Genomic DNA, 18926 nt, shown 5'->3' with positions numbered 1-18926 from the left:
AGTTGGTTTGAGTTCTGCAATAAAAAACACAGACATCAATGGTTTTAATGAAATGAGCACCTAATCACACTGTTCTTGCATTAAAATGTGAAGTAAACAGGCAGGAGACAACAGAAACATTTATTTTCTAAAAATAACATAAAATCTCAAAAGAATGATGCTCTCCCATGTCTCTGGGTTTTAACATCTACAAAAACAAACATTATTTTACTCTAAGTAAAAAAACAACAACAACTGATAACATGAAATTATGAAGTTTACTTCCCTTAAACTATCTTTCCCTCTCTTCAGAAGAAGAAAACTGCCTCCTCTCACAAGAAGACTTTTGTGTCCTTAACTCCAGTTAGTTTGAGTTCTGCAAAGAAAAAAGGGACATCAATGGTTGAAATAAAATATGAACAAATAATGTTGTTGCATCAAAATGTGAAGTAAACAGGTAGGACACAACAGAAACATACATTTTCTGAAAAATCAACTTACATCAGTCTCAAAAGAATTAAGTTATCTTGTCTCTGGATTACAACATCTACAAAAAAAAAAAACATTTCAGTCTTAGTAAAAATAAAGATAACTTGGAATTCTGAAGTTTACTCTCCTTAATCCCGTCTGTTCATCTCTTCAGAAGAAGCTGAGGACACCTCCTCCTCCTCACACAGTCTGTGAATCCTCACACAAACAGCTTCTGTGTCTTTAACTCTTGGTGCATGGCGCTGACACGATGAAGACACAAGCTCAACAAGTCTGAAATATTAGTCTGAAATATTACATGCAAAACATACTTTTAACAATTACTCCTTCAATAGCCTCAAAATAATTATGCTAGTCTTTACTACACAATGCCGTTTCCTTAAGTAGACTAACGTACAATCAGTTTAACGGCGAAAAATAAGATAACAAATTAACATGAGTGTAACCGTAACCATAACCGTCTATTAACACCTCAAAAAGTGCAGATAATGAAAAATCTTATGTAAATATAGGCTACTGGTTTTCTTAATTTCTTTGTTTGTTCTTGTTTTATGATAATTGACCATCTGAACTGCTTGAGTTTACATCTGTGTGTATGAAATAAGTATGAAAAGTTGCCAGCCGTTCTGTATAATACCCAAATCTTCCTGTATACAAGGCCTCAAGGAAGTTATCAATCTATATGGAATGCCGTTTGTCCAGTATTCGCAGACATAATCTGTATGACCACCTAGACCGGGGTGTCAAACTCAATTCCTGGAGGGCCAGAGTCCTGTAGAGTTTAGATTCAACCCTAATTAAACAAACATGTTCCAACTAATCTAGTCCTTCAGGGTTATTTAAAAACTACAGAGTAGGCCTATGTGTGTTAGAGCAGGGTTGGGACAAAACTCCAGGAATTGAATTTGACACCCCTGACCAAGACCATATGAACAACTAATTATTAACTGATAATAAACCATTCTTTTCACATTGTTTGAATTTTGAACATACGTCCTCCTGGTCACTCTTGCTTCAGTGTACAGGACTCACAGCCGCTTCCACGGTCCACGTTTTGATTTCTGCAAATCAGTTTTGGGGAATACACACAATGTAATTATTGGTCATTAGCACAACATCCAACTAGGCAAGAAAACATACAGTCTACCCGAAAGGAAGACATCTTTCACTCTTGTAAGTGTGGAGGAAATGCTTTTTTCATCGCAAATATTGTTATAATTGTATGTATTATTTACTTCACTGTATACTTAAGAGTGTACTTTAGACTGTCTCTGAGTGTTTCAGTTTGCTTCAGCATGCTTCAATTTTCTATGAGCTTAGAGATAACAGGAAATCTATTTATATGTGTCTGTGTGTATGTGTGTGTGTGTGTGTGTGTGTGTGTGTGTGTGTGTCTGTGTGCCAGACAAGTGTGAGATTTGAAAGGCTATGTTATACCCAGCTTCTTTAAAAATAATTAGCATTAAATGCTTAGAAACAAATCTAGGGGACATAGTTAAATATATTAAATGGACACATATGTTGAATATGCATTATGATAGGATGAGATGGAAACATCCAGGTTTGATTAGGATATACATTTCAGAGTCAGAGTGTTATTCTGTGTTATTATTATGCGCTCTGCAACAATGACTGTAATGACTTTATGACTGTCACCTTTCTTGCAAGAAAATGAATATTCAAAAGACTTTTGTCTCATACATTTATTTTAAAATAAAGAAATATAAAATTACTACGACAGTTAATTAATTTTGTTAAATAAAGTAAAAGTTGACCTCATTATTGAAGCACAAATTCAGACACCAAAAGCCACGAAAAATATAAATTTTCATTAATTCAAGTTACATAAAAATTACATTAAGTGCCATTGTTTAAAAAAAAAAAAACTTTATTCATTGATGTTTCCCAAACATTCAGTTGTTATGCTTTCAAATTTTATGCAATTTTTATGCACTTTTTTATCATCATAGGTTAGATGTTTACTCACACTGCCAAAACACATTTATGTTCAAACAACATGTAAAAGTGAAATTAGCATTCGATGACCCTTTTAAAGTTGTTGCTGTTTGCAGTTTTTTTAATACACCGATAACATTGTGTGTGTTGACTTTGTTGTATTTCATTTGAAGATCTAAAATTATTTAATATAAAATATGTATTTATTCGTTTAAACTATTAATTTAAAGGACCAACTCAGGACCAAATTTGTTTGTGAATCCTACAATTACAAGCTACGGAGCCCTGCACATGCCATGCAAGAAAAAATAAATAAATTGTGCGCACAATTTACTAATTCGTTCCCTCAATGTACTAAAATGTGCACACAAATTCTATTGCGTTCCCTCGATTTACTATTGCATTCCCTCGATTTGCTATTGCGTTCCCTCGATTTGCTAAATTGTGCGCACAATTTAGCCTACTGTTTTTTTTCCTGCATGTTATGTGCGGGGCTCCATAGCGAGCACTGTGGGAAACACTAAATCACTAAACACTTGTTAATTAAACTTGTGACCCACTGTACTAGAGTAAGGGTTGCCTAACATGTTACAGTGCACACAACTGTGAGTGTGGAATCATAATCATGTTCATCATCTTAATAAAACACACTGCACAAAGCATTCAGTTTCCTGTGGTCTGATGAGTTACTTCCTAATTCACTCATTGTGTGAGTCTCGTCTCTTCTCTCACTCTCACTGTAATGGAGTTGTTCATCTTCATAGTGTTTCAACTCCTGACGGAGGTTCAGTCTTACGGTAAGTGATCTCTGCTGGTTAATAATTCATTACATTTATATAGTGCTTTTCTAGACACTCAAAGCACTTTACACAGTCAGGGGGTATCTCCTCATCCACCACCAGTGTGCAGCATCTTACTGCAGCTTACTGGTGGAGAGGAGATGAAGCCAATCAGTGGATATGGGGATTGTTAGAAGGCCATGATGGTCAGAGGCCAATGGGCAAATTTAGCCAGGATTCTGAGGTCACACCTCTACTCTTTTCGAAAGACATCCTGGGATTTTTAATGACCACAGAGAGTCAGGACCTAGGTTTAACATCTCATCCGAAGGACGGTACTTTTTGACAGTATAGTGTCCCCATCATTACACTGGGGCGCTAGGACCCACACAGACCACAGGGTGAGCACCCCCTGCTGGCCTCACTAGCACCTCTTCCAGCAGCATCCTAGTTTTCTCAGGAGGTCTCCCATCCAGGTACTGACCAGACTCGGCCTTGCTTAGCTTCAGTGGGAAACCATTCTTGGGCTCCAGGGTGATATGGCTGCCGTAGTGTTCATTAAATACTGTTCACATTTGTAGTGAACAAAGTTGTCTAAAATATTTCAACATATTGATCAGTAGAGCTAAAAGTGAACCTACCTGACATATTAGATATATGTAATATAGTAAAAAAAAAAACAGAAGTTGTATTATTTAGAAATTTAGAACCCCAAAAAATATGTGATTAATATTGGAATATTATTGTGTTTGTAAACATTGTTCTTATCTGTTCTGTTTTTATCTCCAGATGTCATAAGAGAGTCCAGCTCAGTGAAGATCAGCTGTGAGACTCCAGCAGATGTTAGAGCGAGTCAGTGTTATTTCACCAAAAACAGAGAAGAATACAAAAGTCAGTTCATCATGTCAGCTCGAGCTCACTGGTGCTGAAGTGCTCATATGGGCAGGTGTAAAATCACCTGAATCAATCTACATCATTGATCCTCAAATCTGGCTCGCGAGATCCAGTTACCTGCAGAGTTTAGCTCCGACTCCAATGAAACACAACTGCCTGTGATTTTCTAATGATCCTGAAGAAACTGATTAGCAAACTCATGTGTGTTTGATTAGGGTTAGAGCTAAACTTTGCCGGAAAGTGGATCTCGCGAGCCAGATTTGAGGATCACTGATCTACATGAAATGTTACACAATAAATGAACGAGGCATCAATAAACGATCATCTAATTCTCTTCCTCCCACAGTGATGGTTCTAGGTGAGATACTTCACTGCTGTTTTTCTCTCTTAGAAACTTTTACTGCTGTGTTTTTAATAACTGGATAATTTTTCTTTAAACAGATTCACTTCAGAAACCCTTCTTCAGTGTTAGTGATAATGATGACCAGCTCTTCATATCATGTGAAATACCACTTTCAGTCAGAGCTGATTTCATCTGTAGTCTCTACACTGAGGATGATGTTCTTCTGTATCACCGTGTCTCTAAGAAGAGTCAGTCTGGAGGGAATATTTGTTTTATGTAAGTCGTAGTGAACTCTTCACACAATCAGTGAACAGCAGACAGCTGAGCTGTGTTTATTCACTCAAGACTGAACCTGAGATCAGATCACCACACAGTGACAGTGACATATATTATAAAATATTGGAGGACAATTGATCAAAAACAGAAATCCAGTCATCCTATAGATCAGTGTTTTAGACACTGAATCAGTAATCTGTTCACTCAACTTACTGAGAAGAACTTGAAGGTCATTTTCATGCAAATGCTAACCACAGTGTGACTTTGATAAGTGAACAATCTGATACATTTAGACAGGAAGGAAGAGCTGTTGAAGGAAGATCATAGTTGAGACAGACTATGACTGACTAGACCCAAGAAATTCACAGATAATCACTTCACCTCTACCATATGTTTAACAGACTTTGATTATTTATGATTTTGGCTGTCATCCTTTTTTGCATTGTCTTAAGCCTTCACTTTGCCAATTATTAGCTATATTGTTAAAACCCTGGATAACCCAGAGTCATTATAGCCCCTTTCACACTGCACATCGGCCCCGGAAAATTGCCGGAACATTGGGTTCAGTCCCAGAATGAGCTCTGTGTGAACAAAAGCCAGAACTAATGTCCTAAAGGATGTGTCGTTGTGATGACGCACATTATCGTGTGACTCTTTTAGCGGGTGTTTTGAAGGCAGATCAACGTTCACTATGGAAAAAATGTGTGCCAACTGTAACGAAGCAGAGATCAGTTAGATCCTCACCTTCTGCAATGATGCTGAGATCATATGCCAGCTTAAGTGAAAGTTAACATGTCTAGTGTTTTCGACTCATACATTACACGTCACACCCTGATGTCACATGTCTTTACAGGACCTTTACAGGTTGTGTGTGAACGCACACACATATTCCGGGTAATCACTGGCAGTGTGAAAGGGGCAAAATCTAGCGACCCGGGAACAATTGCTGGGACAGATTACCCATGTATTTTCCGGAATCGCAGTGTGAAAGGGGCTTTAGTTACATCAATAGCCCTCTACTAGATATAAAATGCTCTGCAGTAAATTCTGTCATTGTCATAAAAGTTTTACTTCTGTAGTTATTTTGGTGAAAATAACTCAAAAGTAATACAGGAGTGGTGTAACACATTCCAATTCCGAGACAGTAATATAATAAGGTAAGAAATTACTTTTAAATGACAGTAACAAGTAATATATAATGTATTACAGTTTAGAAGTAACTTGCACAACACTGGTGTTAGACACAGATTACTACAGTTTAGAAGTCAGAGGTCAGAAAGAGATTTATTGTCAAGTATGTATGTCTACACACACAATGGTGCTTCCAGTGCAAAAGAAAGTACACACATAGTGCAGATATACATAGGGATTACACAGTAAAAATTAAATACAACACTAATATAAGAAAAAATGGAAAATTAAATAATGCACTATATACAGAAGTAGAAATATATGGAAAGAAAATATTGTTTAAAGGAATGTACAGATATGTTATTTGCAAGTGCACTGTTTATGTATTTTACAAAACATTTTTAATTGTTCAGGCTGAAAATAGCCTGAATACGAAAAAAACAAACAAAAAAACTGTTTTTGTATCTGGCTGTTCTGGTGGTCAGCGAACCAGAAGGCAACAGTTTGAAAATGAAAGTGGGCTGGTTGTGTGGGGTCCAAAGTATGTTTCTTAGCTTTTTTCATCACTCTGGAGGTGTAAAGTTGTGTTCTTGGAGGTTGGGAAGGGTGGTAACAATAATCTTCTCACCAGTCCTGACTCAGTTGTAGTCTCTTGACATCTGATTTGGTAGCTGAGGTGACTGCACACCAGACAGTCAGCTCTTTAGTCTGCTGTCTGTAAGCAGACTAGTCTCCATTGTGTATGAGGCCAACAATGAGTTCAATGAAGTCTTTCAGATAGGTCAACACCAATCTCTCAAATGACTTGATGACCAGAGATGGGAGAGCGACAGGTTTGTAATCATTAATCCAGTGGTTTTGTTTTTTGGGGGGACTGGAATGACAGTGAAGCATTTAAAGCAGCAGGGAACTTCACACAGCTTCAGTGATCTGTTGAAGATCTGCGTGAAGATGAGGGGCCATTTGGTCAGCACAAGCTTTTAAACAGGAAGGCTTGTAAATCATGATATCCTTCATTAGTCCATCTTTTAACAGTCTTTAATACAGGTTTAGCTGATTTGAGTTTCCGCCTGTAGGTTGGTATGAGATGAACTTGACAGTGATCAGAGAGTTTCAAAGCATCCTTTATTGTGATGTAACAGTGATCCAGTGATATTACTGTCTCTGGAGGGACATGTAACTTGCTGTCTCTATTTTTTTAGTTCACAGGAAAGATCTGCTTTGTTAAAATCTCCAAGAATTATTAACAGAGTACCTTTTCTCCATTTCAGTTATTTGTTCAGCGAGCTGTTGCAACAACATACACATTCACAAGAATGAACAAGGAAAAGGTGTGTAGAAATAGTAGAAACAGGACAACATTTAAAAAGAGTGCCTCCAACTTAGGACTGCATATCTTTTCAGCATTATTACATCTGAACACCAACCTTTGTTGATGTAGAAACACTATCCACTATCTCTCATTTTCCCCGTTTACTCAGTGATGCGATCCACTCTGAACAGCCGGAAGTCTGGAAGATGAAGCACGTTATCTGGAATGGCTTCACTCAGCCAGGTTTCAGTGAAGCAAAATACAGCAGAGTTTGAAAAGTCCTTGTTGATAAAGTTGAAGTTGTTCATTTATTTCACTAAGAAAGAAATGGACATTCACAAGATGAATGCTTGAGCTTCCCTCTTCTACGTCTGTACACATTTGAATAGGACCGCAGCATCTCTGGAAAAATATTGTCTGGGAAGTGTTGCTTAATGTTAAAGTAAGAAAATGCATTGACTTTTTCTTTTTTGTTGGCAGTATATTCTTGAAAGACGAAATATACTAAACGTTTTCTTAAGATTTTTTTTTTTTTTTTTTTTTTTTTTTTTTACGTTTGGAGAACATTCCTTTCTTATTTTGAGAAAAGATAATTTGTTCAAAAGCATATTATATAAATTATTCAGTGATTTGTTCAAGAATTCTGTTACACCGGTAAAATTAATAGTGAAATTTGTAAATCTAAGTCAGAACTATAGTGCTGCACAATATATTAAAATTCTCAAAATATTGCAATTGTAAATATCACGAAATGAATATTAAAACTGTATGCTATATCTAAATAATTTAAATAATAGGCATTTTCAATAGAAACGTTTCCAAAGGTCAACGTTTTAGGTTGACTCATATAGCAGAGAATTACACAACTCAACAAGTCATTTCCGTCTTGTCTTGGTGTCTGACACACCTGAAGCCAGCGCACAAGCTGTATCTCGCACAGAGGATCCCTCTCAAACAGAAGACTTCACCCTACTGAGGCTGCATCCTTCCTAGTACAGTACTTCAGAGACTTGCTAGAGTCCTCCTCAGCATTAAATGCTAGAATGAGACTCTCTAGTAAGTGCATGTGGCTACGTCATATATCCTTCGCACCTTAATAAACTCTGCAGACCCGGTACCGGGTCCGAAAATAGCATGCCAGATGTTTGTGTCTCATTTGCATATCCTTCCTTATATGGTATATGCCCATAAATGGGTTCATTTGAAAGCTTAGAGTGTTTTCTTCATTAATTGGGGTTTTATGATACATAAAGTAGTCAAATTAAGCTAAGAAATATACCCCCCCCCCCCATAAATTTCCATCTAAAGATTGTGAATACGTTTTCATAAGAATGTGTATTTAAAATATTTTTCACAAAACAGTCAAGTCATATATCACAAGAAAGCTCTCATTCTCAGGAATCCGATGATGTAGATCATTTTAATCACAGATCGAATGATCTTCAACAGAATCGCGATGTAAAATTTCTCACCTCATTGCAAATTATTATTTATACATTTTGCACCGCTTCAGTCAGCCGCAAACAGCCACGCATACCTATATACTCGATATAATCTTTTAGATTAGAATCTCTTCTTTCAAACAAGACCATTTTTACGTTTCTGCGTGCTTCCATTGCTGAGATATAAAGCGTTTTGTACAAGTGCGCAAAAGAGATCCAAGAGCTGTATGATTGACAAGATCTCTAACTCATATTGATGGGTCTAAAAGCCTTTCTTCTGCTATAGACATCTGATCTCTTTTGTGAAGCGCTATTTGTCCTAATAGCTGCCATTCACAAGTCGTTCCCTCCAATCGAAGGTGTGAATTCAGCACCGCGGGAGGGACAGGAACTAGACAGCGACTGCCCAGTCCTTTCCGCCGGTATGATGCCAGAGAAGCGCTGTACTCTGGGAAATTGAGTTTTTGGCTGCTTCTAAACAAAGCCCACGCGAGACGAAACTACAAGCGGCCGAATCTCCGGATTTATAATGCATAATATTCATAAAACAAGTTATGGGTGGCCACCTTCGCCGTGGAGAGGTCAGGACGCGCATCTGGTAAGCCTATACGCGTGCTACTTGCCTTTTATACATATGATTCTTTATTCTGAGGCCTGGAAGCTCCGGTAGCAATAAGCTAATCTGTTTATTTTCAATATCGTACAGTATTTGACCGCATCTCAGTGAAGGTACAGTAATCAGTACAGTACTGGGGGAATAAACATAAATTAGTTTGTTGACGCTCGAAGTTCGCGTAAAAGCTTCGGGGAGCGTGTTAGCGCTGAATCAGACAGGCGAGGTCTCCCAATCTTTACACGATGCAGAATAGACATAAATGAAATGATATGAAGCTGGAGATTGTGGATTCTATTTTAGATTTTGATAGACCAGATATTTTTTATAATTTTATGCATGTTGCTATTGTGTAATTTGACTTATTCTCTTTCAAAGACTGTTCAGAAAACACACACACAAAAAAAGCACATTGTATTGAGATGGTTCATCATATGTGAAACAAGATAAATAATACTATTTGTCACAAACAGAAGCTTTTTATGTAACTTCTGAGTGTTTTCTGTAAAATAATATACAGAGATCACATTATTCCATACTGCAAGTGTGCAAAAGATGACTTCATACTTATTTAGACTAAAATTTTATACAAAAATGGTATTATTCCTTCCTTCAGTTGGAATAGAATAACTTTAGCATAGATTAGGATAGAAAGAACAGGATAGCTGACAAATGTTAGAAAAAAATGACATTGGTCTGAAGTTGCTAGGCCTTTCATTGCCTGAGCTATTCTATTTCAAACTTCAGGTTACACAAATAAAATAAAAAAGCGCCTTGTTTTTTTCCCTATTTATTATAACACAGACAGCATATATTGTCATTTTTATCAATTTCAACAGTGTTTTATGTAATTTCAAAGGGTTTCCTTTGAAATTATACCAAACTTTCTGAGCTTACACTGTAGCATTAGTATAGGCAGGCATTCAAAATTAGGTAGGAAAATGAAAAACGGAAATCCCCAAAATAGCATTTGTGCTTAAGAGGTTGTCATGGCACAAAAACACTGATACTAATACTTAGTTTTGGAAAAAAACTTTTTTCTTCAATATAACAGCCCTGATTAGAACTTAATTAAACTTATGACCCACCATCTGAAAAGCATTGTTTAGTGTCAAGTTTCAGTTACAGGGTAGTTACAGTGAGTGCACATAACTGTAAGTATCATAATCATGTTCATCTTCATAAAACAGATTGCACAAAGCTTTCAGTTTCCTGTGGTCTGATGAGTTACTTCCTAATTCACCCATTGTGTGTGTCTCGTCTCTTCTCTCACTCTCGCTGTAATGGAGTTGTTCATCTTCATAGTGTTTCAGCTCCTGACGGAGGTTCAGTCTTACAGTAAGTGATCTCTGCTGTTTAATGTTCATTAAATACTGTATGTCCACATTTGTAGTGAACAAAGTATCTTTGTCTAATATTTTTCTACATGTCAATAGTGCTCCATGTTAACCTACCTGAAAATCATTTAGTCTTAGAAGATTGTGTATTTATTCAGCAGTTGTCTTATTCAGAGTTTAGAACCCAAATACATATGATTAATATCAGAATATTATTGTGTTTGCACACAAAGCCCTGAAGAACCATGTTTTGTGTGTTGTTTCAGAATCTCCTACTGTAAAAGTATCTCCAGATGTCATAAGAGAGTCCAGCTCAGTGAAGATCAGCTGTGAGACTCCAGCAGATGTTAGAGCGAGTCAGTGTTATTTCACCATAAACAGAGAAGAGAAGAATATAAAAGTCAGTTCATCATGTCAGCTCGAGCTCACTGGTGCTGAAGTGCTCAGATGGGCAGGTGTAAAATCACCTGAATCAGTCTACATTAACTGTTATTACACAATAAATGAACGAGGCGTCAATAAACCATCATCTAATTCTCCTCCTGCCACAGTAACGGTTCTAGGTAAGATATTTCACTGCTGTTCTGCTGTCTTAGAAACTTTGACTGCTGTGTAAAAGTGAGATAAAGTGCCCTTATCTTGCCATTTCCAATAATGCCTTTCATGCAGTGTGTAATGTGTTTATGAATGTAAATGATCTGAATAAATGAAGTTATTTGCTGTGTCCGAAATCCCATACTTCCCTACTGGATAGTTTGTGAAAAAAAAAAAAAACTGTATATTTTTGTATGTGAGGTGAGAAGTATGTCCGAATTCATGGTATACAAAAACAGTAGGCAAAAAGTATGACTTCTTCCACCTAGATTCTGAAGTTTGCATATGATGAACACTTTACAATCCCATGAGGCCACAGGAGAGATTTAAAAATGGCAGTGAGGCGACGTAAGAACATGGCAGATGTAGTATCTAAGAATTTCATTCATACTATTCTCATTCATAATATATTACGGTCATGAAGTAAATTGAAATTCATATTTAGTACCTACTCATATGCGATTTCGGACACAATAATTTAATCTTAAATCTGGTTAAAACAAATCATTTGAGAATCGTTGGAAAATTAGGTGATATTGCATATACCTATTTGAGAAATTGAAAGTTTTTTTTTGACCTTGCATACATGTAATACTATTGTAGGAGACTCCAAAACATTATTAGGAACCTTAAAAATAGTAGCACTTTAATAGCTGCAGATTATTTCTCTTCAGATTCCCTTCAGAAACCCATCATCAGTGTTAGTGATAATGATGACCAGCTCTTCATATCATGTGAAATACCACTTTCAGTCAGAGCTGATTTCATCTGTAGTCTCTACACTGAGGATGATGTTCCTCTGTTTCACCGTGTCTCTCAGTGGAGTCAGTCTGGAGGGAATCTTTGTATGTTTGATGTAAGTCGTAGTGAACTCTTCACACAATCAGTGAACAGCAGACAGCTGAGCTGTGTTTATTCACTCAAGACTGAACCTGAGATCAGATCACCACACAGTGACACATACACCATCAGTAACACAATCCCCATCAAAGGTGAGTTATTATTGTTATCATTGAGACACCTTTATAATAATTTAGCCAGTTTGATTTATTATGTAGGCAAGTAGTATCAAAGTACCTTAACAACCCCTCTAAAAACATCAAAGTTTCTCATAAATTAATTTTGCTCATATAGCATTAAAAAGCTTATATTTCAGGCTACATCAGTCATATCTGTAGACCTAAGCGCATGTCTCCAGAATTGTGACAGTTTCTATAGCAACCGGACTTCTAACGGCTGCTGCAGTGACTTGATAACTTTACCAACTAGTGATTGGCTCTTTTACTCAGAAGGTGGGGCTTCCTTTGATACGTGAAAGTGAAAGTGAAAAAGTGAAAGTGACGTGACATTCAGCCAAGAATGGTGACCCATACTCAGAATTTTTGCTATGCATTTAACCCATCCGAAGTGCACACACACAGAGCAGTGAATACACACACACACACTGTGAACACACACCCGGAGCAGTGGGCAGCCCTTTATGCTGTGGCCATATTGCGTGTTGGAGTTATCCCTATTCAAAACCAGCTGAAAGGGTCTTTATGTAAAAAAAAAAAAACAAAAAAAAACATCTAGACTCTTTGTACAGAGATAGTATCATTCTATTTTTCAGGACTTTTTTATTGCTGAATGTTTTTTTTATATATATATATATTAACAATTTATACTTCCAAAAATGATAGAATACCCAAGATGTGTCACTTTGGCAAGTGAACAATCTGATGCATATCAATAAAAGTTGACATATCAGAGAGTCAGGCTATATCTAAAAAAAAGTCTCCAGAAACTCACGTCTGTCTAAAATGAAATCCGTAATATTAAGGTGAAAAGAGAAACTGTTAAAATCTGCAAGTTATTTTAATTTTAATATGTACTTTGTAAATTTTTATTGGGATATTCTGTTCTGCATCATCTTCTGGACTTCTGGACAGAAGTATTTTCATAAAAAGTATCCTTTAGAGATTTGCTCTAGTTAAACTAATATATACCTTATTGATTATGATTTGATTAATAAAAAATGGCAATAAAATGAACAGGATTCAAATAAAGAGCCAGTGATTGACAATTAGTTTACATGAGTGTGTCAACCAACTTCTGAAGTGTTAATATCATAATACAGATCTTTATATATTGTGAGACCAACTAATGCCACAAAACATCACTGAACTCATCAAATCTATGCTAATATGTATGTTTGTGCTGTTGTTTCTCCTTCAAAGTGACAGAATTAAAAAGGACTGAAAGGAGAGGTTTGTAGTCTGAAGAGTCACTTGCTTCTAATCTGAGATCTCTATGTAAACCCATTATATTTATTCTTTTTTGTTCATTAGATCTTCCTCAGGCCAAGCTGAGAGCGTCTGCTTCAGTTATTCTGGAAAGAGACACAGTTGAGCTGAGCTGTGAGAATAATGAAGATCTGAAGATGGAGAAGTGTTATTTCTATATAAATGGAAGAGAAAGTAACTCAAAAGTGAGCTCATCATGTCAGATCTCACTCACTGGATCTCAGATCAGTGTTTGGTCTGGAGGTCAGAGTTCATCTGTGAGAATAAACTGCTTCTACACTGTGATGAAGAAACAAGTTCAAAAACCATCTGCTCACTCTGATCCAGTGACAGTTACAGTCCAGAGTGAGTTTTTTATTATGTGGTGTAGTATGTGTGAGATGATGTCAAGTTACATCACGACATATGCTAAGTTTTGATCTGTAAATTCAACAAACAAACTTTGCTTTAAAATGTACAAATAATGTAAATGACTCCCTGTAAATCTGATAAACTGTCTCTGCAGTTTCAACATCAACCACCACTGAACACAGGACTACAACAACAGCCACGACAACCTGTGAGTAAATGAGTTTGCAAATCAGTTATTCTTCTCTATTCTGAATTTCCTAATAAAAAATGTCAATCATTTTGTCAAGCTCATTAATTATTATTTTTTTTATTGTCACTGCATATTTCACCATGTCTTTTCATCAACGCAAGCTGTAATGTCCACTTCTGAAACCACAACACCATACAGTAAAACTAGTAAGTAACTTATAACACAATTTCTAGTTATTCTAGATTAAATTTGAGAAATGATTCCCTTTTAAATAATGATTCCCCTTGCAATATGCTATTTTTATATTTGCAGACCCCCAGTCCATGACAATCCTCTCAGCAAGCACAACAGAGGAAACCATTAGTAAGTTTATCCACTCCTCCAAAATGGTAAAAGTCACTTTATAGAATTAATATGTTGGAATCAAGATTCATATTCAGAGCTGGGATCTATTTTCAAATATTCTTTGTACAATTTGCTCCAAAATGATGTCTGCACAAAATGTAAAGTCATATTGAATATAATGTGACACTTAATAGTCAGAAGTATTTTCATTAAAAGTATTATTTAGAAATGTGCTCTAGTTAAATAAATACCTTATTGGATATGATATATATATAAAGAAAAAATATTTAAACAATCCAATAAAATGAACAGGATTCAAAAAAAGAGCCAGTGATTGACAGTTAGTTTACATGAGTGTGCCAACCAACTTCTGAAGTGTTAATTTTATAATACAGATCTTTTTATTTTGTGAGACCAACTAATACCACAAAACATCACTGAACTCATCAAATCTATGATAATATGTATGTTTGTGTTGTTGTTTTTACCTTCAGTAGAAAGTTTGCAAATAATGTAAATGACTCCCTGTAAATCTGATAAATTGTCTCTGCAGTTTCAACATCAACCACCACTGAACATACCACTACAACAACAGCCACGACAACCTGTGAGTAAATGAGTTTGCAAATCAGTTATTCTTTCCTCTATTCTGAATTTCCTTAAAAAAAAAAAAAAAAAAAACATCATTTTGTCAAGCTCATTATTGGTTGAACAATTACTGTGTCAATGTATATTTCACCATGTCTTTTCATCAGCGAGAGCTGTAATCTCCACTTCTGAAACCACAACACCATACAGTAAAACTAGTAAGTAACTTATAACACATTTTCTAGTTATTCTAGATTGTTAAATTGTTCCCTTTTAAATAGTGATTCCCCTTGCAATATGCTATTTTTATATTTGCAGACCCCCAGTCCATGACAATCACAACAAAGGAAACCATTAGTAAGTTCATCCACTCTTCCTCAATGGTAAAAGTCACTTTGTAGAATTAATATGTTGGAATCAAGATTCATATTCAGAAAAAGAGCTGGGATCTATTTTCAAAGATTATTGGTACATGGTCAACAGTAGCACTCAGAGAATTAAAAAAAAAAGATGTGGTTCATTATTATGCTGCTTTTTTAATGTTTAAGAATTATGTATATTTTTTTCCATACATTCTAGTTTAATACTGTAACTACATGCTGTGGCATGTTTTTCTGCAGTTTCCATGGCAACCTCCACTCAGTCTGGTAACAGTAGAAAGTCAAAATATACTGTACATGCATCATTCATATGAATGCTTCTTTAATATAACTTTAATATTTTGAATCTGTCCTAAAATTTAACTGTTTTTATCATGGTCACTGCTGCAATATTTAGTTCAGTACAAAATAAATATACATGCATTCTCTGCTTAGATGATTCATGTTTAATACAACTTTATACAGCTCTCACTGCAGTTTCAACAGCAGGGCCCACTCAAAGATCTTCACAAATAAACACATGTGAGTAAAGATTAGTGTTCAATTAAAACATTTACTTGACAAAATAATATTTATTTCTAAGTGTTTATTGCATCTCATATAGCTCATTATTCAACTATTTCAGCTTCAACAACAATGGCTGTCATTTTCACATCTGAAGCCCCATCGTCCTACAGAACAGGCAACTTAATGCATCTTTTCTAAATATCAGTAGAACAACACATAAGAAAAAAAAAGTCATTTTCATCAAATCACTGAAACCCTACTTCAACACTTCAAATTTCTTCCTAATGTTCATATTTCAACTGATCATCCTAAAGGCCCAATACGATACGCAGGTTTCCTGAGCATTTTTCCTGTTGGGCTGACTTGACTTTTGCATGAATTAGATGTTTTATTTCAAATTTATTTAAAATAAATAAAACAAATCTAGATGTCCTTACATATTCTCAGTTCGTTTGAGTAATACTTTAATTCTCAAGTGACTGATGCATACACAAAACCAAAACATGGATGAACATGGATGTTGGTATTGTTTTGACACAGTATGGGTTATAGTGCTGGTTTCCTCTGGTGTTGCTGTCATTTTGTCTGGACTCACAGGATTTGCCGGTCTTTGCTGGTTTGCAAGTAAGTAAGGTTTGCAAATGTATGTTCTTTGTATGTTCTGTTGCATATACTGTTTAATACTGTTTAATTCAGTAGCTCATTGTTTTCTAGGTAAAAAAAGAAGAAAACAGTAAGTTTTTGTTGTTTGATTTTTGTTGTCTAGCTGTATGTGTAAATATGAAATTAGCTTCTTATCTGATATATTAATGTATGAAAATATTTCATAAATATAAATATTTATTTTTGTAATAAAATGAGATCAAAAAAACTGAATGAGCCCATCCAAGAAACTGGTACGGTGAGTATCACTCTATTTATAATAATAAAAACATTTATAATAATTAATAAGAATTGTTGAAAAGGGACTTGATCTTAACTATTGATTATGTTCTTTAGACTGGTCCTGGACCTGCAGAGACATATTCTCTGATCACTTATGTTCCAGCCACATCTCAGCCTATAGCTGTAGGTAAGAGAACATCATTCTCCGGAAATAGTCTAAGATAACTTGTCACTTAGTAACAGATGTCACGAAGTAAGCTAAATAAACCTGCTGAGGTAGAAACCCGTAGAGCGACCACAGATTCTCAGAAACTGGTACCATTTCCCCTTTCAAGTCTTTAGCATAAATCTTCTGTGGAACACAAAATTAGCTACTTATAGGATGTATACACTGTCATTACAATGAAAGCAGCAGTTTGAAGCACTCAAGCTTCTAAAATAACAAGTTTGAAGTTTTTAGGCCTTGATTGTTTAAACCTGTTCCTGCTGAGTTTAGCGCCACCCAGCTCTGGAAGTTTTCTAGTGACTGCATCTGAAACCATAGGCTGCTTACTTGTCAGGCAATGATGTTGCAGGCAGTTTTTGTGCACAGAGGCACCTCACCAAACTGATTTCAGACAGTCTGTTCTGAGTCAACATAGCCGTTTAAATATTTACAACAAAATAAAGTGAGCTTTTGTTGGTAATATGCAAATATTTAATTAATACAATATGAATTTCTCTCTAGAAATAACATCAAAAGTGGAAAAAGATGGTGAATATTTACTATTATTATTTTTTTTCTTGTTTTGGATGTTTTTCTATTGACTTTGTTTGACCCTCTTTTCATGCTGTTCTTTCAAAGGCCTCAAACATCCAGAGTCACATCAGGACAGCACAGCAGATCCCAAAGACACTCGCTCTTTCATTACATCTGTCAATCCAATTTACCAGCCCTCAGGTAATGAAATGTTTATTTTATTAAAGTAGTCATATATCATGAGGAATTGAATGTCTAGGCCTTCTATAAAAGCACACTGTGGTTTCACAACTCGAAACTTCCTCTCTGGCCAAAAAGTTTAGTCCCATGTTTAGTCACTGAAAAACTTGGCCGAACAAAGTTAGAGAATATGAGTCTGAACTGAGCTGATTCTGCTGTACAAATACACTAAAGCTTCATGAAAGAGAGCTTCATCAAGGTCAGAACATTTCTAAAATCATTTGACTGGTTTAAATGCTTTCATTACAGATGCTTTGATCGATAAAAAACGTAAATTGAGAAATACAGAGGAAAATGAGGTATGTGTGAACAGTTTCATCCACCAAACCCACATAAGTAAATGAGACATGCACCATGAACAGAATACTAACACATTTCCTTCTTGTCTTTTCTATCTTTTTTTACATTCTCCCTTAAGAATGTTTATCACCTATACTCCACAATCCCTGACAAACCAGTCCACTCCAACACAGAAGATCAAGTCTACAGTTTGTTGAAGATGTAACAATGAATCTCAAAACTTATTTTATCATGAATGTATAGCTAAAGGGTCATGAGCTTCACAGACATTGCTCAGAGGATCTTCTTTTTCAAGATCCCCCAAAAAATCTAGAGGCTGAGCCAATAAATACAATGATGTTGTACTAATTTTCTGGAGTAAATTTTCTGATGAACGTATTTTGATACATACATGCATATATATATATATATATATATATATATATATATATATATATATATATATATATATATATATATATATATATATATATATATATTCTTAAAGAATCTATGCTTCAACAACACCTATGGCAAAAGTGTATAAGTAGCCTAATAAGTGGTAAAACCGCTGACTGGGCAACCCAGAGCTTATGTCAAAGCAAACACTATGGCAAGCCAAAAGGGTCAGAATTACTTTATAGAAGAAGCCATATTCACAAAACATTTTATCTTACCACTAAGGTTTCTCCTAAATAGCAGTATAATTTCTAAGTTAAAGGTACAATTTGATGGATATTTGCAGTAAAATATCCAAAAACCACTAGGCTAGTGTTACATATTTTGTCCAGCTGATCACTAACAATATTTCTAATGTTTTTAACTACTTGTAAATCATGAGAAAATTACCATAAACAGTGACACGGGGCAGTGCAGTCACATCACTGCCTGTCAATGACATTAGTTACCTTTTGTTACCACCTTTACTGACGTAGAAACCACATGACAACTGTGTCATGGACAAATGCGGAAGTAGCTTTGCGACAAACTTC

General features: G+C 35.6%; 1 protein-coding gene across 3 annotated transcripts in view; it reads left to right on the top strand.

Moving 5' to 3' along the window:
* The window catches only part of LOC128022124 (serine-rich adhesin for platelets), a 66041-nt gene extending 47738 nt beyond the window's left edge, over positions 1-18303 (top strand). Inside the window, exons 7-20 of one of the 3 annotated variants that reach the window (XM_052609395.1) lie at positions 14284-14334; positions 14870-14923; positions 15072-15122; positions 15223-15261; positions 15525-15551; positions 15750-15806; positions 16332-16415; positions 16506-16524; positions 16653-16692; positions 16791-16863; positions 17404-17430; positions 17521-17616; positions 17905-17954; positions 18074-18303. In XM_052609395.1, the coding sequence (XP_052465355.1) occupies positions 14284-14334; positions 14870-14923; positions 15072-15122; positions 15223-15261; positions 15525-15551; positions 15750-15806; positions 16332-16415; positions 16506-16524; positions 16653-16692; positions 16791-16863; positions 17404-17430; positions 17521-17616; positions 17905-17954; positions 18074-18160 (755 nt within the window). In that variant the 3' untranslated portion in view covers positions 18161-18303. The remainder of the gene's footprint in view (positions 1-14283; positions 14335-14869; positions 14924-15071; positions 15123-15222; positions 15262-15524; positions 15552-15749; positions 15807-16331; positions 16416-16505; positions 16525-16652; positions 16693-16790; positions 16864-17403; positions 17431-17520; positions 17617-17904; positions 17955-18073) is intronic. The other 2 variants (XM_052609396.1, XM_052609397.1) reach the window with 2 other exon arrangements.
* Positions 18304-18926: the final 623 nt, after the last annotated feature.

This window comes from Carassius gibelio, chromosome A11 (assembly GCF_023724105.1).
Source record: "Carassius gibelio isolate Cgi1373 ecotype wild population from Czech Republic chromosome A11, carGib1.2-hapl.c, whole genome shotgun sequence".
In the NCBI taxonomy this organism is placed as follows: domain Eukaryota; kingdom Metazoa; phylum Chordata; class Actinopteri; order Cypriniformes; family Cyprinidae; genus Carassius; species Carassius gibelio.
Note: the sequence above shows the minus strand (reverse complement) of the source record. Positions and strands in the feature narration are given on the sequence as shown.